Source organism: Egretta garzetta, unplaced genomic scaffold (genome assembly GCF_000687185.1).
Source record: "Egretta garzetta isolate BGI_Z169 unplaced genomic scaffold, ASM68718v1 scaffold133, whole genome shotgun sequence".
Classification (NCBI taxonomy): Eukaryota; Metazoa; Chordata; class Aves; order Pelecaniformes; family Ardeidae; genus Egretta; species Egretta garzetta.
In genome coordinates, this window is record NW_009259111.1 from 788968 (window position 1) to 812184 (window position 23217).

Below are 23217 nucleotides of genomic sequence, written 5' to 3' on the forward strand. Positions count from 1 at the left end.
TCCGTCCCTTGTCGGTGCGGGAGCCGGAGGGAGGCAGGCAGCTGGAAGGGTGCTGGGGCGCGGTGCCCCTGCGGAGGGCCTGCTCGGGACCGGGCGTGCGGGCAGGGCCGGGGGGAACGAGAAGCCTGCCCTTCCCCAGCCTTGTTATCTTCGGCTGCCATTTCAGCCCGGCTCTGGTGGATAAAGACTCCGCTCTTAAAGCTGTGCTTGAGAATATTTATCCTTACGTCATTTTTTGGTATGGAAATAATGTAATAGTCCAGCAACAGCTCCAGAGGCAATTAAAGGGTACTACAATTATTTTGGTAACGATTTATAAAGAAAACCCAACTGTGCAATTAACATGAGCTATCACCATTGACAGGACTATATGCCCAGCTCTACAGGGCTTACTTGACCTTTCTGAACATGGCATATAAAAGCATTTAAGATTTTTTGCCTGAAACACCAGAATAGTAGTTCTAAGTGCTTCCAGTCATACAAACAGCCAAAAATAGCTTATTCCTGAATAGGCCTAATACAGAGCAATTTTTCTTCCTGTTTTCCTTCCTGTTTCTTAATTGGAAACTTCCACCCAAAATACAAATTACAGCCATCAGTTTGATTTGAGGTACAGTAACAGTGAAATACCCAAGATAAAATTTTGGTTTGGGTTTACCAACTCCTTTATGTTAATAGATCACTAGTTAATATCTCTTGTAAAATCCTACAACTCGGTATTTCCCATTCTGAAGTGCTTTTTGTTTCTACCATCAACATCTGAGAATGTTTGGTTATAAAAAGCAGAAACATGCAAACCACTGACACACCATTTCAGTTAAAGAAGCTATATACTGATTGCAAAGTAATTTACAATTGCCACCACACCACCAGATAAATGAAGCTTTTCCACATTCCTGGTTCTGGGTGTGTGAAAGGCCTCACAGAGCACAGGGAAGAGAAAAAAAAACAGCTCAAGGGACTCGGCTGTGGCTTTTGTAGTCCGTAATAGCGTAGCAAGCCTTGGACCTTCCAAGCTTTTCTCAAATTTTGATAAAATTTTTTTTTTTTTTTTTAACTACTGCATTCGGGTTAAAGAATAGTGGATTAAACAGAAATGCAGAACTGTAGTGTTCTTCTCATTTTTTAAAACAAACCAAATGCCCACTTCTGCGTAGATTTTCAGAAGCAGCGTTCATCCACTCCTGATCATACACCAAAGCTACAAACCTAGTTAGTAGCCCAGGTCATACTGGTAAAGTCTTAACCAACGTACACAGCTTGGACCAGCGTTACCTGAACTCTGCCACAGCTGTTAAATCAAAACCCTTACGTAGACAACACTGGGTCTACCGCTAACACTGACTTTGGAACCGCATCCTTCCCGCCGCCCCGGGAGCCTGCAGCACCCACTCAGGAGCCATCCCCTTGGCTGCGCTGCTGGGAGCCGTTGGCGAGCATCAGTCCCGTTGCTGAAACTCCAGAGGATGCGTCCGCTTATCTTGGTGTTGAAGACGCACTGCAGAGAGCATCAGCAGGGGTGCGACTGCCTACAGGACGAACTGCCTATGTACAAAGCACTTGCAGTTTCTGAGCAGCATCTTGAGGGAGCCACAGGGAGACAAACTCGGGCCCAGGAAGTGAAAACAGTTAACCAGAGAAAGTACAAATGAGGAAGGACTGAAAGGGAACTTGACAGAAACGTGCAAAGATAAAATGTGCTGACAAGCTTCATGAGAGCTGACAGTCACAAGAGGAGACAATTTCCTTTAGAAAAATAACAGCTTAACCCATAAAACTTATCAGGTATCAATTATTAGACACAATTAAAAGCACGTGCATGTTTATGTCCAGTATTCTGTAATTAATCCACTGCAGACTTCTTGAATTTTGCAGTAGTAACTGTAGGCTAGAAGAGATTTGAACAGAGCTTTGCTGTACTACACTGACAACTATTAATTCTTTCAACATAGCGATTTAGGAAAAAAGGTATTAAATTTACCCAGTATGTCAACATTTAAAAAAAATAGTGTATGACATAAGCCTTTTGTATTTAACACAGTTAAGAGAACTGTGGTTGTGCCTAACACTTCTGCTTGAAGAAATATTTGAGAGGAAAATACAAACCTTGGAGCTATGTAACTAGAACAGGATCCCAAGTACTGTAAGAATACAGCTACATTCAAAACACCACACTGAAATAAGTGAAGATAAGGGTTTGCTTTAGATGTTTATTAATCCAAGGAGATCTTCCATAATAGAAAAAACAGAGGCTTTAAGTTTCCCAGCTCTTCCTTTAGAGTTGCATTATCCTTGAAAATGGAATGGATAAGTGCAAGTTCTAGGAGGAAGATCAGTTTTAAATTTGACATAAGTGTATCACTGAAATTGATATATTGCATCACAAAATGCACTATCACCAACAACAACAATGCAAAATTGTTTTGCAATTTATATAAATACATTTCTTGGAGCAAAGGAAAGCGAAGTTCTAGATCCATTCTTAAAAAAGATGCTCCTTGCTAACCAGTCTAGCAACACATAAAAGCACCCTTGAAGTAAGACTGTATTCCTCACACCAAGATAAAATTCTTCCCTTGACTTATGGACTTGAAAAATATTAACTGTTCCAGAAATGACAATGGCACTATATTGGTGATTTTCCCCTCATTTTTTTCATCTGCTTTGTACAGAGAGTCTTCGCACTGCTGCTCTGTTGTGTGTTCTGCCATGAGGCAAAAGCGGCTCATCTGTCCTAAAAGGTTCTTACATTTTTGGGGATGCATAACAAGATAAGCAGATACCCAACAAGCAGATGTTCAGAAATTATTTATGTCAAACTGGGCATTTTTCAAGGTCAAGGAATGCACAGGAAAAGGCATGCTGTAATTATGTCTGTCACCTTTTTCTACAAAAATAAAACCTTGTCTAGAGATTATCTTGAGGCCGGAGTACACCTGTACGTGCTCATGACTTACACATTTACAAAAAAACCAGTTCTGCTGTATGTACTTGGCCAGTCAGCTAAAGATTCAGAAGTTCTACTGTGGTTCTTGTACCACTACTATAATGGATACTCTGATTCAAGGCTTAATTTTTTAGGCTTTTTCACATCGGGTGCAATATCCATCCTTTTAAGTCCACAATTTCCTTTCAAAGTATCCCTTTGGTATTCGGCTAGGGCAACGTGGCATTATAGTCCTGGCTCAGTCTCTCACATTAGCGCTCTGTGCACAGGGAATTGTATTTGCCAAAGTATGGCAGACCAGAGAGGAGCGACTGGAAAAACCCATTACACCTGCCCAGAGAAGCGCTAGTGGTTGTGCAACAACTGGAAGGCAGAGCACAGTGCCGGTCAGCTCGTCAAGGACACCCCAAACCACGAATTCCTGCTACTCTGCTGATGCAAAAAACCACACCACACAAACCAATTTTCTGAAGACTGCATTTTGAGTATCATAATATATATATGTGCATTTCATTTTTACAGATATAAACTCAGTTTATTTTAACCTGTATTTTAATTTTGGAGGCTTACATTAAATTAAGGTAGCTTGTTTAATATCAGTTGTAACAGCAGGTGACATTTTTATATAAAAACAGCCAAAAGAAAAAAAAAAAAAACCCCAAACATTTGATTTAAAAGACCTGACACCAATGATCTCAAGGCAAGATCAAAAACCTATGGATTTTTGCTTTTAGAAAAGAAAAAGGGGGCATTTAAGCCAACCCATTCACAGCATCTCCCTGCTGGCTTCTTCATACAGTGGTTTTGATAGTGGTCCCAGAGGGAACTGTATTTTGCCTCTCTAGCTAAAATACTAGTTACTATAGCAACTTTGAAGGAAGAAAGTCGTGGCTTCAAAAATGAAATATTGGCAAAACTTCAAATACACTGTCTGGATCAGGCAGACAACAGCACACACTAATGCTGGGAGTGCAAAAAGAGGGGGAATGAAATGCAAGAGTAGTGCAGCTGCACTACCGCGTGCTGGAAAAATGAGTATTTTGCAAAATTAGGGGGAAAAAATGCATTCACAGGTAATAGCCCAGATTAGCCAAATCAAATTGTTGTGTTTTTAATAGATTGCATATATAGGTGTTTCATCCACACACTTCAATCGACTCTTAAAAGCAGAAATTCACATCTTATTTACCTGCTTTAGAGAAGATAACTTTTTCCCCAGTGCTTACAGTACACATTTGTATCCAAATTTCACCTTGTACAGTGAGATCTTTAAGAAAAACAAAGGACACAGAGGGTGGGTTTTCTTCTTTTTTTAGCAGCAATGAAATATCACTAACCCCTTTATACATAACCGAATTCAAGTCACAACCAGAGGTGACTGCACCACAAAGTCACCAGGTACAAAACTGCTAGTTCATTTTAAATTAATAACTTGAAATTATTTCCCCCAGTACATCCCTTATGTTTTATTTTTATTTTTTATAAACAGCAAACATTTTGCTATTTTTGTACATAGGCTAGCAGGCTTGTTTCAATATGAAAGTGCTAATTCATTTACAGATTTATCAGTTATGTAGTGCTACATTTAAGTGTCCAATATTCTACATATGAACAATCTTGATAAATGGAAATGATGAAGATTAAGTAAGGCTATCTGATTACCTTATCTTATATACATTAAAAGAATAGACACCCAATAGGAAGGGAGAAAAGGGAAATAAATTGGGCAAATACTCATACCGCCACAGGTGTAAAAATTAAGTCTGCCTTCTATCTTGTCCTGTAAATGAGACATTTTAAATAGTCCTGCAGCCCATGCCTATTTTTTTCCTCAGAAAAAGAAAAACTGCCTTCATGACATCCCCTCTTGATTTCCGATTTCCAAAGTGTGTCATTTGAAGCTTTAAATTCAGATTCTTCCTATCTTCAAAAAAAACCTCTGGTTTGCTTTCCAGTATTAGGTTGCATGATCAGGTCCCACTTCTGGGGCTTTTGTCCAATCTATTTATCAATTAGTTTAGAGTGAGTTGTAGATAACATGAACCAGTTCTGGAACCACTATTGGGAGGAACACAAGCTCTTCACTACAATCACACAGTAGCAGGAAAAGTGATAATTCAATTCATTCCTGGGGCAGGGCCTCCAAAATTAAATGAAGTTGGCACAACTGGAGCATTGAATTTGTATCCTCCATGCTTTTCAATCATTTTGGATTCTAAAACAAAACAAACAAAACAGAAGGTAGGTATTTTAGTGCGTGTGTAGAGGGGGAAGACAGATTAAGCTTTTGTGACTGATCATTTTGAGTTTCTCAGAGATACAGGTTTAACCTGGGGTTACCCAAGAAAGTAATCAGCACCCACAAAGTGGACATGTGCCAGGCCCCAAACAACAGATGGACTGATTATTTATTTTAATTTCTCAATATTGTAATAGCTATGCTTAAATGAACTTATATTTTTAAAAGCCCACACCTTTGGACACGAGTACATAATTTTCACATTTCAGAAACAGGACCTGAATGAATGCTGGACTTCTGGACTCGCTAACAGGCGTCCAATTCATTCTGATTAATATTAGTAGACTTTTCAGTCAAATCAATAACAGAGCACATGTACAAAAAAGCAGTACACACAGATATTAGCTAAATTCTCAGTGTTCCTATGTCAGTTCAACAATGTAAGCAGAAATAGCCACTGAAGCACCAGAAACAGACTTTTTAGTATACACAATTTCCCCCCCATACCCAAGCAGATAATTTGGAGTTTAGGTTACTAGACTATATAATAGAATTCTGAAAGAAAACTACCAAGTTTATCACTTTTTGTTTTCAACCAAACCTTAAGATCTTTAGGCATCTGAGGTCCACATATCCATCACTGTAACTAACAGTGATAGTCAAGCTGTCTGGTTTTACTAGCTGCATATTCCATCCTTTGAAGATTACTGTAAGATTGGTTTTTACAAGCTCTAACACATGGACAACTGAAAAGTAGGTTGGTAACGAGCAGACAGAAATGTGTATTTCTATCTACCCTTACTACAATCTAGATAATGCAGAAGAAGGTTTGCATTATTCCCAGCTCAAGATAACACCACTTCTTAATGTCTTATTTCTAGTCTAGGAGCTTTCTCCTACCTCAAAATAGCTGCAATCTCTCTCTTTCTGGGAATAAAGGAGAGCTCCTGTTATCTAGAGGATCTGCATTTTGTCTCTGTTTCTTTGGAAACAGGACAGAAAAATGTTGCCGTGGCTGATGCAGGAGAACATGACCTGGGGAGCATTGCTTTGTTGCCTTCTGGCTCCACTGTGCACAGAAGACAAATCTCTTAGCTTATGGAATTTTTTCTTAGCTACATTAATGGGAGATAATTATATTCCAAATCCTTCTAATAGGATGTCCCCGTGTGCAGTAGGTAGCCTAAATGGAGCATCAGTATGCTCTGATAGTACACAAGAATTTCCTGTAAGGATCTAGTTGCTTAAGTTAAACTTCAAAATTTGAACCTGACTTGCTCTATGAATAAGCAGCTGGAAAAAAAAAAAAGGAACATTCTTTTTCATAAAATGCACAAGTAGTATATAATCTCATCAGTATGATGTCTAGTGCTTGACAGGGGTCACAGTGAAACTGTATTTTATAACTATTTAAAGTGGAACATTCTGGACACTTACAAGCTTTGTGAGGCCATTTAGGCTGCTTTCTGACAACAACTACTTATAAAACGTGCATTCTTATTACTAGTCTTTTTACTGAAAGATTTCTGAACTTCTATTTTGAAACAGCTTGTAGTAATTGCTCAATAAGATGCAGGTATGAGACTGGACTGATCACTCAAAATTCAACCTTGACTTTAGACTTACTCTCAAACACCTGGGAAAACTTGCCAAAAAAACCCCAACCCCAAACCTGAAGATTTGCCCACTTCCTGTATTTTTAAATCTGTATTATCTGCATTGAAGAATAACAATCTGAAATACTTCATAGGCTTTAATGTAGCTTTACAGATGGATGCTACTCCCATAATTTGGTATTTTCCCACCCACAGAATCATTGTCTATCCCAGCTGGACTAGGTCACATCAGGAGATGATTTGTCAGCTACTTAGTATGTTTGTTACCATACCTAGAGTTCCATCCACCTTCAGGTAATCAATTGTTTTCAAATCCAAGCAATTATGACAAATATGCTTTTATTTACTTGGCCACTTCATTAAGATGTTTCTATCATTCCTTACACCTGTCGTATGCCATACAATTTGTGCATTGAGGCTTTGTGACCTGACAAAGAGATTTCAAACATCTCTGAATGTAAAACAACCCTGCTTTGATGATGACATTATCAGGCTTGAATTATAGGCATTTTCTATATTATGCTTCTTGAGCACATAAACAGCATTCAAGCAGTGAAAGAAGCAATTAATGGTATAAAGGGGGAAAAATACCATGTGCTGCCCGCCTCTGATCTGCCAGAGTTGCTATGTCCTGCAATTGTTTTCTTTGTTCTTCATTAAGGCCCTGTGTCAAAGCTTGGTACCACACAGGGTTACGATTCTGAATTGCTGCAAGAGAAAAAAAACAAGCAAAAGGAAAGCGTTCATTAAAACGTTCTGTAACTCAAAGCTTACTAACTCACTACCGTTTTAATCAGAATAATATTCTGTTAGGGTTACATAATTCAAGACATTTAAAAACACTAATACAACCTCTGACCTCTTCCCTCCCACCGTAAGTTCATTCAAGCGTCTCCCCCTGATCTGGAAGTATAATGGCAGCTTCCCCTTTCCAAAGAACTTCCTCAAAGCACATATTGGAAAGCCTGTTTGAAAGCTTTCAACAGGTTCTCGTTTACAATGGTATGCACTAAAATTAAGTTAAAACATAACTTGTTGGCCAGGAAAGGAAATACAGTTACTTACTCTGAAAAATTGTTTTAAATATCTGATATTCATCAATAGGGTTGTCTTCATCATCAATAATTGTGGAATAGCCTTCCAAAGCAGTCTCTTCAGCATCATCTTCTTCCCAGTCTTCATCATCTCCATCTTCACCTGCCTGTTTTGCTAGAATTTCTAGATATTCTTGACCATCTTCATCAATGTCATCTTCATCACTCCCCAGTTCCTCTGAGTTAAATCAAACACAAAAAGTTTATCTCAAGAACAGTAAGAACAACTCTTTAGGCAGATGGCTGATTATGCAAAACAGGCAATGGAACTGATAACAGTATAGTGCAGACTGGAAAGGGGGAAGGTCCTAGTGCCATGGTCTTCCCTCCCCCCCCCGACACTCCTCCCTCACTTACACCAACCGTGTAAGTGGGAAAGCAAAATTTTGTTGTCACAAAAATGTATGTAGAAAAAAGTATATACAGATAGTTTGGAACTGCACTTGATAAAACTTTAAGCAAAGCAATATTTGTGCTCCAAATAAAGTTTGAAATAATTTGATGAAAATGCTTTTAAAGGCACATTCAAAAGGGCTGTTGAAAAGAATGCTTGAGAAATACAAAATGTAATGGTATGAACGGTGTATAATGACAATAGTCTGGAGAGTCCAGAATTCAACAGCAGAGATCAAAAAGAAACTGGGTTTTAAGTAGAAAGATGAAAACCAACATATATTCCTTTGAGTGTGGGAAACTGTTCCAGACAATCACTCACAAAGACACCAGGCTGATGATGGGAAGATAAAAATAGGGAACAAGAACTAAAAGCTTAAGCAGAATATAAGGAAAGGTGGAAGAAAGAAGTATGGAGAAGTTGTAGGTAATTTTGAACTTCAAATACAAAGATGATGGCAAAAGATGTGAAAGTTTGTGAAATAACTATATGAAGAAGAAAGTCTATGAAGGCTGATGAAATTGAGATTACACCAGAAAAAAAAAAAAAGTCACAAGAACTGTCATTTTCAATACACCGCTAAAACACATGCAGCTCATGTAATATATAGTCCAAACCATACAATGGATTCAAAGGATTCCTGGAAACTCCTCCTACTGACTCTTACCCCTCACTCAAGTGGGAAACATGCCCCAGTAACAATTCTTTTCAGCAATCACAGTATGCACACACATAAGGTAGCTTGATATGACTTTGAAGAGACTCAGCCTAGGTTGTTAGGTTTTAAGAGGGACTGGAAAGTAAGCCAGATATACTTGAAAGTCATTAGAAGATGTCCAGTGGTCTACCCCAGCTTTTGATTTTTGGAATTAGGGGAACTCTGAAGAATTCTGCAAAGGAACTCAGCATCTCCATCAGAAAAAAAATGAAAAATACAAAGTAACAGCAATGTTTCAGTTTCCATACCTGTTTCCTCATCTTCTTCAGCTTCATCATCATCATCGCTGTCATTTTCATGCTCTGCATGACAGGCATATGCTCTTTTCAATCCATTAAATAAAAGGATAAAAGCTGGCAGGATCTGGCCAGCAACTTGATTTAAAACCTGTGGTATTTGCTCCAGATCAATAAGAGCACACAAGCCAAGCACACACATCTTTCTATCGTGAAGTCTACAAAAGAGCAAAAAAGTTGCAAGTTATGTTTATGATTTATAAGCAGGTAATATAGAAAAGTATCATAGAGAATAATCTTCAAAATTAGAAAACTCTTACCCCAAGAAACAGTCTACGTCATTAAGCCACTGCGTTATGAAGTGATTAGTGACAGGCTCCACATTATTGGGAAAACGAAGATTTTCCAATGTATTTAATAGTAAATGAGGATTGTAATACAAAGCAGCTATGGCAACCTGGAGGCACATTGTTCGCAGTTCACTTGTTTTCACTTCTCTGGTCAATCTCTCTAACGCAGCTTCCACAAATAAGGGTATGCACTAAAGAGTGAGAACCATTACAAATTCAGTAATCGAAAATAGATTTTGTAGTTCTCTATTTCACAGTAAACTTGAGAAATGGCATAAACCCAGTCTGGTGCATAAATGCAGAGGGCATAAAATGGGAATAATTTTTAATTGCTAGTAGAAGTCATAAACAAAGATGAAATTAAAAAGTGAAAAAATTTAATCTACTCTGAGCACATGGATTTTGTGACATCATGCACAGTAGATATAATTCCTGGTTCTATAATCTTGTGTTTTAAAAATGAAAAATAGGACATGTGTACACAAGGAAGTTGAGGAAAAATCAACTTAGTCTTTTTTAATATCCACAATGAAGACAAGAGATATTACTAACATTCCAAAAGAACAGCTATTCAAAGGAGTAGTTTTTTCAGAGATGCCACACTGAAAAAAAAAAATATCCGCTAGAGATTTTCTTTCAAATAAATTAAAAACTAAAGTTTCCAGGGACTGTATCCACAAGTATTAAAAAGCACGCAAAAAATGTTTAAATAGATATTACATAGTGCCTGTCATGTACACAGCAGAAACACACAAATACATCTCTCAAATTCCATATGTGCATAATGAACTCCCTGGCTCCTCTATCACATTAATTTGCATTCTAGGAACTTAATTTTCATTCTTATTAATTCCAAGGCTATTAACCTGACAGACTGAATAATTTTCATGAAATATTCACTAGAATTAACTCAGAGTATTTTAGAACCAAGACACTCCTAAACCAGTACTCTTCCAGATTCAAGAAGACACTTGAGCGTTGCAGAGTGTCCTAAATTCTGGAGACAAAGTGTGCAGTAACTCTCTCTGCAGTGCTGTTAACTGAGTAACACTGAAGTAGAAGACGGGATTATTAGTCACACTACAGAAACTTCTCAGAACAGAAATCGTATTAATACATAATCGATTCATATTTGAGAATAAAATCTTTTTAAAGTATTAGTTATAGCAACCAAAATTGTTACCAACCTGATCAATGCCACGCCCTTTACACTGAAGAATAATTACTTCTAAAAGCTTTGCTGCGTGACATTCTGCATCTTCTCCAGCCACTCCTGTGAGGACCTGAAAAATAACAATTACTGTTGATGATACCCCTTCAAGAAATATTTTCTATATATTGCTTTGCTTTGAAAAGCTGATATAAATTCACTCTATTACAATGCTAGGATAAACATCCATCAGTGAAGCAGCCCAATCTACAGCAATGGCCCAGTATCACAAATAGAGACTGAAACATTGCTGAATGCGGGTAAAACTAATCTACATGTAGAAATACTCAACAACTCTATGGACACAAAGCTCATAAAACAGTAACTGTATAAACATCAGCTGCCATTTTGCAAAGCTTTATTTCCATACACAAACAAAAAAGTTTTCTTATGCATTCACATAGTGAATTTTGTAAAAATTGTACTTACTAATTTGGGATACCCAGCGAGAGACCACAATACCTAAAACTTCTGTGTTAAAAGATTCACTGTGCTTAGCTAATAAAGAGGTTATAACAGGCTAATTTTCTGGTTTTTATATATAAAATTTTCAAGTATTTACAATCAACCTAATCAGTCTGGTTGCAATTTGTTTTTAAATAAAGGTTGGCAAGAGTTATTCACTATAATATTTAATCATCTTCAAAAGAATTACTCAGGAAATACCATGGGCAGGGCAGCTGACAGTTCACCGTAGTTCCTATATAGACACAACACATAATATCCAGAAGTGGAAAACTGAAATCCCCACAGATTGCTACTAGAGATTATGAAATATTAACACCATCTTATAAAGTATTCATTTCTTCACGTAGGGCTAGCATTCTGGAAAGCTTTGTATTCTACATATTGATTGGATAAAGAAAGCCCAGTTGGCAGCTATGTATAATACACAGGAGCTGAGAAGCTAGGTTAAATACAGAAATGCTGCCCAACAGTGACTGGACTGAGTCAGAACAACTGCCTTCTGCTCCCAGCTTTCCTCTCTGACTTGGCATGAACTTCAGAAAATAACTTCCTATTCCTATCCCTTTACTTTCCATCCCTACTCCACTTCTTTCAGATATTAGATTTAAGACTTTTAGAATACATATGGTATGTGGTATCCCAGCCATAGTGAGGCTACCAATCTCAGATAAAAGAAAACATCTACCTTTTGCAATATGCATATGCATGCCCATATGCACAAAGTGTATTACACAAAATGCGTGCACAAAAACCTGTTGTGCGTGATTTATTTTTCCCTTTTCGCAAAAGCATATGTCTGAAATTTGATGCAACCTCTTGAAATTTCCCTGCAATAACTTAATTTGTGGAATCACAGAGGATGATAAATAGCATAGCAGACATAAAAATTCTTCAGTTTCACAGCCTGCTGTTGGGGAAAAAAGTACTGAGTTTAATAGTGTATCACTTCAGAGATCATAGGGGGGTTTATCACAAAGGAATCTACTTACCTTCTTGCACATACTGTAGATCATTTCAAGATATTTTGTGTCTGACAGAAGTGTATCTGTATCAACAGTAACATAATTATGCAAGAGAGGCATCATGTCTGTATTAAAAGAAGAATGATCAGTTAGATAGTTTGCATGTTTTATTAGATGAGCTGTTAAAATCAGGTTGAAATCTATGTATTAGTAAGTTCATTACAGTTCTTGCTTAATGTTTGTCAAGATAAGCGTGCATCTAGTCATAGGTGCATTAGCAAAACAATTCTGGTTGCAGCAACAGCACAATAAAATACTTCAAGCATCACCTCACTTCAGTGCTCTCCTAACATTTCAATCAAGATGCAATTCATTGTATGGTTGAAATCATATATGTGAAACCATCTGGCTTTCTAATTTACTTGTATTACTTACCAGTAAAATAATCAAAGCCACCCTGCTGAAAGACTTCAAAAACAAGAGGAAGAAGCTGCCACATTTGTGCAGAAACTTGTTGACAGGTCAGACTATGAGCCAAGGAAAAGATCTCCTCATAAAACTCTAAAACAAACAGAATCTAGGTAAATTTAATGCCAATCCCATACACTTAGAAAAATAAGCCAACAAAAGTACAGATACCTAATACATGCTGCTGCAAAACTGTTCCTATCACTTGCAAACAGATCCCTTCCAGCTGCTGGGTAATCTGAAAAAAGGAGATTTATGACTGTTTTCAGTACTTTGGAGTTGAAATTAAATCAATTTTAAAACAAAATTACTCAAAGCAGTTTCTATTTACACAATATAGTCATCTAAAAACAATTCAATATTTCTCATTTTAGAGCACTAAATGAGTAAGAGCAGGACTCTTAGCTAAGGATTTGTAAGATAGCTTTTAATACAAGGTGGTTTTGGAATATTGTTTGAATACTGGAAGAATCTCATTATAGGGTATCCTTTAAAAAGAAAAGCCTGACAGTAACCCTATGCAACAGTTCAGTCCCGTTAAAGCATGGTAAGTAAACATACATATCGAAGGGCTAAGCAACGGACCTCGCTACAAGTTATTTGCTGTTCCAGAAAAGTGAAATTTCAAAAAACAAAACAATACCAGATGACCAAATGACCAAACCTAGGTTAGGATGTTCATACGGTATGTGGACAATCAGTCTAAATGCTGGTCTACAGATTCAGACACTCTTCCCAATTAGTATGTATTAGTCCATGGAACAGCTAACAAAACAAGTCATTAACCTGTTTAGGGCACTTACCTTGCTTAGGGACAAATAAGGGTTGAGTTTCTAGCAGAACAAGGTTTGAAACTAACCAGCTAAATACCTTATCTCTTGAAACACTGGTCATCCTGTGTGAGATGTCTCTAAATACAAACATTTACTCATCAACATTTTACAATTGAGTTCCTCAGGACTAGCATATTGTTACACAAACTTTTCATGTAGATAGTAAGAATTTGCTGGCAAAAACAAGTACATGAAAAGCTTGCTGATCAGCTTCAGCAACAAGTAAATGAGCCTAACCAGTCCTTGGTTTATTGCATGGTAGCACTGGATTCCACCCTTGGGCATTCAGAATTCGTATTATGCTGCTTCCTTAGTAAAGTCTTCAGAGCCCTGGGAGTACAACTTTTTACTGAACTGTTTGTCACTAAAAAACTGTAATGTATTTATCAAAAAACAGTAGCTGACTTTGTAAAGAAGGATTTTAATTAACAATAGCATCTTTTGAACAAGCTGTACTGTGGACAGAAGTTAGTCTGTTCAGTACAACAAAACGAAGGTTTTCATCACACTGGAGAATTCTACAGTACAGATTAGGCAGGTAAAACCCCCTATCACTTAGCATAGCCACAACAGCTGTATTTACAGACATTGATTCTGAGAGCAAACTAAGTCAGAGTCAATGTTCAAAGCTAACTGAAGTTTTATCTATTTTCTTTCAAGGGCAGAACTAATCAAATCAGATGGGTTTTTCCAGCTGAGCTGACTGAGTTCCACCTGTTGGGAGACAAGCTGCTTCCGCCGATTTGAACAAGAACCTGGATTCTAGGGGAAATACCGTGCCAACATTTATGCTCTATTACTACATGTATTGTGTTAGAAATGTGAGCCACTGTTACAACTTTGTTACATGGTAAGTACTTCACTGTCTTCTATTTTAAGATATTTTTGACTGAAAGGACAGTTTTTCAGATAATGTCAGGAACACCGGAACTACAAAAGACTTTCAGTGTCTTAGACGATACGTATTAGCTTTAAAGTAATTTTTACTTACTTCTTTGTGATCTTCAACTACACTGAGAAGTGTATCAATAGTATTCAAGATTCCCATTGCTGTCACTGCTTTGTCATCACTGCCCTCTTCATCTGGTCCAGTCTGGATCACCTGGTTGAATGTCATCGCCTGCATGTAATAGCAAAACCACCCATAAATATGTCATTTAATGAGGACATGCTTGGAGATGAAGAACAATTGTTCAAGTCCAGTACTCTACACAATTTAAGGAGGACTTCTGCTAAGAAAACATGTATGAATATTAGAAGGTGACTGCTCCATTCCAGAGTTTGTTTTCAAGATTGAGAAAATTTGAGTGTTAAGCCATTTGAGCTGTCATCCTTTATCCATTCATGAATAAAAACACATAAATGACATTACTTTCAATGCAAAAGAATACATTTTCTAAAAGTAGATTTTTCTGACACAAGATTTAACTGGTAGCTGAACTAGACTGGATCGCTTTGCAGGCATTCCCAGAGAGGATACACAAACAACTTAGTTTTAACTTCAAGGCAAGGGCCTTGAATAGGGAAGCACTGAGCTGATGTCTGCTTTTGAAACCATTAGTACAACTCACTAGATATGGCCATTCAAGCTCTGAATTTCTCCTGCAGATTCAATTTTATTTTCACATTACATCACATTACATTATTTTCACACCACATTTTTAAATTTAAAATCTGCTCTTTAATTTCCAATTTTAAAACAGAAATCCTAAGTCACGTTGTAGAGACAACCTAAAGTGTGCCGCCAAAATTCACTATTAACACTATCTGGAGAAAATATGTACAAAGATTTCTCAAACATTTCTACAATCCTTCTTAGAAATTTCCATTTAGTTCAAGTTACGAAGCCACTTTTGAGAAAAAACAGTCTAAATGTACAATAAAATTACTTGTATCAATGCACTTAAGCAGACTGGAGTAACAACAGCTATTGATTGACAGACAACTATCTTAATTTTAAATACCTATCTTTCACATATTAAACATCTTCCTAATTCACCAGAAAGTCTTACCAAATGCTGTGTCATTTCTACTGCAATTGGTGTAACTTCTTCACTATATTCACAGATCATCTTCTGAATCACATTAGTAAGATCATCATTTTCAGTCTCTCTTATAATATGAAGTAAAGCTTGCATTACAGGTCTAATGAACGGAGTAATATATTCTTTAGCTGTAAAACAAGTGGAAATACTTGAATTTACATTCTTACAAAACTAAAGTATGACTATAAGAAAGTCAGTATATACTTTATTAATATTTAGTACTTTGGCATTAATATGCCAAAACCATGGGTAGTATAAATCATCATAGCAATACCAACATTCAGAAAAACTTTTTGAATAAAAATATATACCAAGAGGATGACAACTGAAGTATGAATACCAGAGTTCTACAGTCTTTATGGAATTCAAGATCCTTATCAATTCAAATTTTAATCGAACGTGAATGGGTACATAAGCATTTTTGTCAAATTAGCCAAAGTATTTGATAAAGAATTTGTTACTGTGTGGCTTTCATGCCCCCTTCAAGAATACCAAGCAATGTAAAGCCTGCCAGGATAAAGACAACTTTTTTTTTAAAAAAAAATTTTGACATGAATGAACATATGCTGAGACAGATGCGCTTATATTGTCACTGTATTTCTGATACAATGATAAGGTGCTGTAAAACTGGATTTATTTTACCATGAAATTGTGATAATCTTATTTATTTATAAAAAATACTGTAACTTTCCAGTTGGAAAATTCTATAAGCGATTACAAATTACTACTGCAAGTAGTAAATTAACATCAGGAAAGAAGAGAACAAGTCTCACTGAACATCACAGTATTAATGCCTATTCCATTAAAGCTTGCTGTAGCTTTAAGAAAAGAGCGCTACCTTTCTCCTGATTACTGATCAGAACTTGAAGTGCTATTGCAGCTTCCACTTTCACAGGCATTTCCCTATCATCTATCAGACACCGTCTTGTGAGTTCTAAGGCTGTCTGGAGATTCTGGTCACTCTTAAATTTGACTTCACAAAAATAATGAAGAACCCAGCAAGCCTGAAAAAAAAGACGTTGAACAAATTCAGAGTTACAAAACCTACAAACAGGATTATCGTCTACTCATATACCCGTAACCTGGACAAATTATTAAATCTGAAGTAAAATTACTGTTGAATAAAGGTACTGTGAAACTTATCAGATGAAGATGTTTGAGAGTGTGGAGGCTGGCCAGTGGGAGGCTTGTCTTTCAGACATCACTAGACCAGTACTATGATCTCAAGTTCATCTTTGGCCACAGGTTTTGTGTGAGCAGTACAGTCTAAATGCAAAACACAAAGAGACCATACCACCAGACACAGATGGAAAACTATGCACACAATTCTGCAGCCATTTTAAGACTACACAGTAGCTATCTATAATCACACATAAAGACTGATAGTTATGTCTGAAATAAGCATACAATTTATTACAGAAGAGGTGCAGAAAGGAGTGCATTTGTTAGAGTGAAAAATTTAAAGATTATTCCTGAACGCTTCAATTGGAAGTGTATTTTAACAGTAAATCTTGCACTTTCTTACCCGTGCTCTCATGTAACCCAGCTCACTGCTGAAGAGAGGAAACACATGATTCTGCAACATATATTCCATCTGATCTTTATATATCTTCTTCTGTCAGAATATGAATAGAAACACATCCCATTTAAAACTTTATATAAAAATGTATTTCTAATCCTGTAAAAGTCATACATAAAAGTGAAACCAGCCTAACAAAACCCTCAGATTTTTACCTTTCCCCTTTATTGAAGCCCATTAAGCAACAATGAAATCCCATATTAGTAATTAAACTCGAATCCTACATGGACTTATAATTTTCAGTCAAAATAGTGACACTTTCTGCCTGTCATTTTTTGACTCTAGAGTGCTTGGCAGTGTACTTTACTCTGGTATCAAAAGCAAAAGTGGTCAGGTAAACTTCTCATGGTCCAAATACAAGTCCATGTCCTGCATCTTTTTTGCTACCATTCTAATTGAGCAAGGTTGCTAATTTCACTTTATTTCTTCTCTTCCATAAACAGAAACAATTATTATTTATTATTATATCTCATTAAATCAACAGCTTCTTACTGGATGGATTATTTTTCCTTTCCTTCCACAAAAAAGGGAACGTAGTTAGGTAGCACAGGAAATGGCGTAGCAATGCTTACTAGAAGCAGAGAACTTAAAGGAACTTAAACCAATAATTTCAATTTGAACATGACCTAATAAAAATTGTGTAATTAAGCTGACAACAAAACCAAAACAATTAAGTTTAACAGCTTTAAGAAAAACTGGCAGTGATTCAAAAACCTGAAAAATCAAAGAGCTATTCTCATTTCTTCTAAGATGCTGTATGTGAAAGAAAGGAAAGGAGGAAAAAAAAGAACCAAAAGAACCACCAGATTTGTTATGCTTACTTTTAGAAGAATTTCAGCCAAAGAACCAATCATATGTAAAGCACCATCTTTCTTACGAGGGTCAGCATTTGGCTCCGTGAGGATCTGATAACAAAAGCCCATTGTCTTCTGCAAGACCTATGTTACATGTAAAATTAACCAAAGAATTTCAGTCAATTGTCTCAGGTACCATTCTCACTGCTCTGAAATGCTTAAATCTCTAATAATCTGCTCCAAGACTGGCATTTGGATAATGTTTTACGTCTTTGTTATAAACACACAACATTCTTGATAGTTAGGTCCTAGGGGAATTGGCAAATACAAAAATCGCAAATAAATCAGTGCAAAATAAATGACAGAAATGACACATTTTAGTGTACTATAATATGACAGACAGCGGAAAACTAAAACTTTTATTAGTTCCTGCAGCAAATGGAGACTATAAAACTAAATTAGGAAAAACTTCTTCACAGAAAGGGTTGTCAGGCTCTGGAATGGGCTGCCCAGGGAGGTGGTGGAGTCCTCATCCCTGGAGGTATTTAAAAGAAGGATAGATGAGGTGCTTAGGGACATGGTTTAGTGGTGGGATGGCAGGGTTAGGTTAAAGGTTGGACTCGATGATCTCAAAGGTCTTTTCCAACCAAAGTGATTCTGATTCTAAATCTACCAAATACTGTATTTATTCTTGCATATCTTACCTCTTTCCTTTTACTACACGATGTAAACAATAGTGTCTGAGCAGCAGTTGTTGGAGAAATGAAATCTTCAAATACATCTATTAAATAAACATAACAGCTGTAAATTTTGGTCCTTTACTACAGTTCGTGATCCAAAAGTAATCTAATGATTTAACATGAAACAAAAGAGCAACAATTTTCCTTTTTTTTCAGGCGGTTAATCATGCTTTCTTTCTACAGATATTTCAAGACCAAACAAACAGTAGCATATGGCTGGAGATTCCCAATACATATATTTCACTTTTTTCATGATCACCAGCTCTACAGGTCTAATCTGAAATGGTATGTCTTCCTTATTTTTAAGATAAACCTTTTGTAACCGTAGAAGCAGACACAGCAGTCAATTTTTGACTTATATGTTATTCGCTGTACAGGTAAGTGCACATAACTGACCGAGTTAAAAATGTTCAGTTTCTTATTTCTCTGCAGGAGAGGATTATCAGAGCATTGTATAATACCGGAACTATTTACAGGTCTGCCTCTGACCTAAGGGATAAGAAACTCCCAAACCCATCAAGATTCCTTGTTCTAGCCACATAAAAGTTCTAGCGGAGGGAAGAATTTTTTCAGGAAGTCTGAAGAATCTTTTTTATTCCTCAGTCTGAAAGGACTGCATATATTTGTAGCAAACCCCAACAACAAAGCAGCAAGCAACAGGAGGTGAAATTAGACATGTCTGGAATGCTAGGCTTACTTTGTAATGTTTCATTTACCATTACGGTAAATTTGTTCTGAACTGTGCCATGTGTGAAACTCCTTAAGGTTGTAAAAACTCCAGGGCCTGAAATATTAGCTGTTGTAAGGCATAACCTTTTACACTCATGTAATTTTTGTTAGCAAGATCTGGACTGTTTAACTTACAACAAAAACTTTGTAACTGTCAAAATTAGCTGCTTTTTCAAGTGCAGAAACATCTGTGTCACTGTTGACTGTCATATATTATCTGTCATTTCCACCAGCGTATCCTGAAGTATACGAAGGTATATTATTCGGATAATACAAACTCTTTTTCCTTTTTTTTCCCCCTTTAAATACTAAAGCCATCTCTATTTTCGAAAACCACAACTATAAAAATCCCACCTTTCTGTGAAGTTACATTTTTATGAGTTAAAATTCTCACCAAATTTCATGCGAATATATTCATATGGATCTTCTTGCCAAAGCTCTTCATCAGCATCTGTATAGCACATCAATGGAAAAATAACATCTTGGATAATTCCCTGCAATAAAAAAAAAAGTTGAAAACAGGCTAGCACTACTAAATCAAACTCTATATTCTGTCCTGTATTTCACAGATTTTGTCCATCCTGTCACTTCTCATATAAAATGCTAACATTGTAAAACTATTTGGACACAACAGTTTTTATGTGCTACCTTACAGGCTTAAACTCTTTTCACTGGCAATTTGTAACAGAGGTTCCTAAAACTTGAATTCTAGCAGAATGACTAATGTACTACTGAGTCATGTAAGTATTAAATCCCAAAAATGGTTTACTTGAATATGAGGTTTCAGATTCTTCCAGGTGACTGCATGTGACACTCCTTGATTGATGTAATTCAGTGTTTGCTGCAGAACTCTAGGAGCCATGTACTGCTTTTCCTTGTATTGATACAACACCTTCAGCAGCACCTAGAAAAATCAGATCTCATCAATAGCTTATACAGAGCACAGACCATTTTAACCAGAATTCTACCCTCCCTCACAATCCTACATAAGAACCCCCTCCAAATCAAACAAAAAAGCCTGTTTATTCATTAGACTAAAATGGGTACTGACTAATCCTTCTACTAAATGTCATTGTTAATTTTATAATGCAATTTGCAGCTCATATCAGGTGCTGCACATCTTTTAAAAATACAATCCTTTAATAAGGCAAAACATACATGCTAATTCATCACCAACATAGCCCAGGGGAACTCTTCCTCTGAGGTTTTATTACTCCATCTTGCCACTCTTTGAGGGCAGAAACTAATGCCTAAACACAGGATTGATAAAATACTCTATGCTTGCGCAATCTATTGATCCTTGCCTATGTGAAACCTTATAGCAATGATGTATGAAGAATGTATGTGTATGAAGAATGATGAACCAGCCTCTCCCCTTGGCTTTCTGGCCTCTATTCTTCTCCTGAGGTGGGATTCAGAAGAATTCACAGGGCTTTACGTTTGTTAAAGTCCATGGCTTTCCACAATTAAGGACATGAAATGGCCATGGGGCCATTACCAGTAATTAAATTCCAGCTCATTGGAAAGTTTGGTAACAGTAATTGCAAAGGGGTTTCCTTGTAGCCCAGTCCAGGTCAGTGGCAACAGTGCACCTTCAAGAGCAGCAGCACCAACTGGAGAGAAATGACAAATCCCATTTCCAGGGTTTTATTTAATTCTTCACATAAAACAACGTTTAAAAAAATCCCAAACTGAAGGAACTGAAAAGGTATCTGTAAATCTGTAATATCACCAAGAAAACATTTTTGGAAAATGAGACTATCTTGAAAAGTAATTCCATTGAGAGCATTTACTACAAAAGCACTGAACTGCTTCTTCCAAAGGAGATACCTTACACTTGAGTTAGAAGAGGATGCATTCATTCACCATGAAATTCATAGCTTTACAAATGGTTTTATGCTCTAGATGCATTATCAGTTCTCCAAGTTTAACTGCTCATGTTTAAAAGCCTCCTGGACTTAAAGAAATTACTGGTTGCTACCCTCACCCAAGTACAAGGCTTTGGTGGCATTAGATATTGACTTAAGAAAGGAAAGGAAAAGAGAGACAATGTTCAGACCTGCAGCTGTTTCGAGGATTATCAAAGAATGTCAAAATTCCTTTTTACTCTCTTGCGAACTAACTAAAAGAGAAAATTATTTTCTGCAAAAACAATACCTTAACTGACAGATGTTTGTAACTTCCAAAATCAGTAAAACATGAGTACAAAGTAAGCCTAACATGCTTTGGGGGTGGAGGGGGAGGGAGAGAGAGATACTCTCTAATTTAACAAGACAGTAGACAGAAAAGCCTAAATTCATCAACAGTCAATGAAGGGATGGGGAATAGTCTTTGGAAATTAAGACAAAGCTGAGGCCTAACAAATGGTCTTTGCAGCCACACTACTTAGGACAAGATTTTTGGTTCAGTTTCATGATTCATATGTAATAAGTGAAGAAATTAAAAAGATTAAGACAAGATTTAAGAACTGCAGTGAGGAAAAGCAGAATGTGGGATGGAGGCTCCAGGGCAAATAAAGAAAATTCTGCAACTGTGCCAAAGAACAAACAGGCAGTAGTGTTTGACCAGTGCTTAGTTCTGGTTCATCAGGTCTTTCAAAATAAGAAAAGTCTTGAGCAAAACAGCTGCTAGCACAAGGGATAAGAATCAAGGTATTCCAGCTAGGCAGCTCAGGCTATTTGGACCAAGCTTAAGAAAGTTTAGCCAGAACTACTGCTGAGTGTACTGGATTTTTTTTTTGGGGGGGGTGGGGGAAGAAGTTGGTGACATGCACATGACAAAAAGATATAGAATAGGTAAAAAGAGTAATCAATAAGAAGTCATTATGAGAATAACATTAACAGTATGTTTAAATTTTATACTTGAAAAACCTGTAATCCCATACCATATATTTATCTATTACTCTTCTATTAAGAGGGTGCTTACACTTTGGAGAGTAAAGAGAACTCAGTGAAGCATATTATCAGCATTTGTATTCTTCAGTATTTCCCATTTTTGTGAAGAAATACATCCCGATGAAAAATATACTGTAACATTTATCTGAACGATTCAATTTCTTAAGCATACATCAAAGATTTATCTTTGCACAGAAATGAGGTCAGCACCTTAAAATAATCTGTATTTCTAAACAAGTTACATTATTGTATGGGAAGAAACTGTAAGCATTTTGAAGTCTTGCTTTTTAGCAATTTTCTTTAACGACTTTAATTCTTGGTGTTTCCTAGATGCACTAACAGTAAGGATCAAAACTGATTCAACGAAAACGTAAAGAAAACACACAAAGTATTTTTTTGAACTGTTTAAATTTATCTTTTTGAAAACTTCTTTTGCCCATACAGTCTTTTGTCAAAATTTCATTTTGTCTTGGAAGTGCAAAGCAACCAGTAAGGTCTTTTAAGAACACGTAATAATGATCTGTCTGATGTCATCTACAGGTGACAGATGAGCACCTCAGAGGGTGACGCACTTCAGGTCTACTTGTCTGAGTAGGATGTTGGAATATATTTCCTAGTACTCAATGTGACAAATGTTCTTTTCCCTTTCAATACTTCGGATGACCTTCAAAAAACATGTATTTAGACGATACATTCCCTACTCTTCCTCTTTTAAAGTCCTGTAATTCATTATAATTTCATCAGGAATTAAAACTAAGAAAACTGAAACTGAACTAAGAACTGTTCTTCTGATTAAAATACAGGCTTTGAAGAAAACATTCCACTCCCCAAGATGTTAGAAAATTAACGGTCTATTTACATGTACAACCTAATCACCTTAACATAAACAGATTTATGAGCC

General features: G+C 36.6%; 1 protein-coding gene and 1 non-coding gene across 2 annotated transcripts in view; both read right to left on the bottom strand.

Moving 5' to 3' along the window:
• Nucleotides 1-2243: 2243 nt before the first annotated feature.
• IPO7 (importin 7) overlaps nt 2244-23217 on the bottom strand; it is a 28521-nt gene continuing 7547 nt past the window's right edge. Inside the window, exons 8-24 of the mRNA XM_035890958.1 lie at nt 20192-20326; nt 19817-19916; nt 18658-18734; nt 17981-18097; nt 17106-17195; nt 16419-16584; nt 15548-15708; nt 14527-14655; nt 12874-12940; nt 12670-12795; nt 12262-12359; nt 10782-10877; nt 9565-9785; nt 9257-9462; nt 7868-8074; nt 7394-7510; nt 2244-5162 (exon numbers count right to left, since the gene is read on the bottom strand). Of these exons, the coding sequence (XP_035746851.1) occupies nt 5065-5162; nt 7394-7510; nt 7868-8074; nt 9257-9462; nt 9565-9785; nt 10782-10877; nt 12262-12359; nt 12670-12795; nt 12874-12940; nt 14527-14655; nt 15548-15708; nt 16419-16584; nt 17106-17195; nt 17981-18097; nt 18658-18734; nt 19817-19916; nt 20192-20326 (2211 nt within the window). The 3' untranslated portion in view covers nt 2244-5064. The remainder of the gene's footprint in view (nt 5163-7393; nt 7511-7867; nt 8075-9256; nt 9463-9564; nt 9786-10781; nt 10878-12261; nt 12360-12669; nt 12796-12873; nt 12941-14526; nt 14656-15547; nt 15709-16418; nt 16585-17105; nt 17196-17980; nt 18098-18657; nt 18735-19816; nt 19917-20191; nt 20327-23217) is intronic.
• On the bottom strand, nt 16731-16912 carry LOC118451945. The gene has a single exon (XR_004841545.1). It is a non-coding gene; the product is annotated as a small nucleolar RNA SNORA23 (small nucleolar RNA).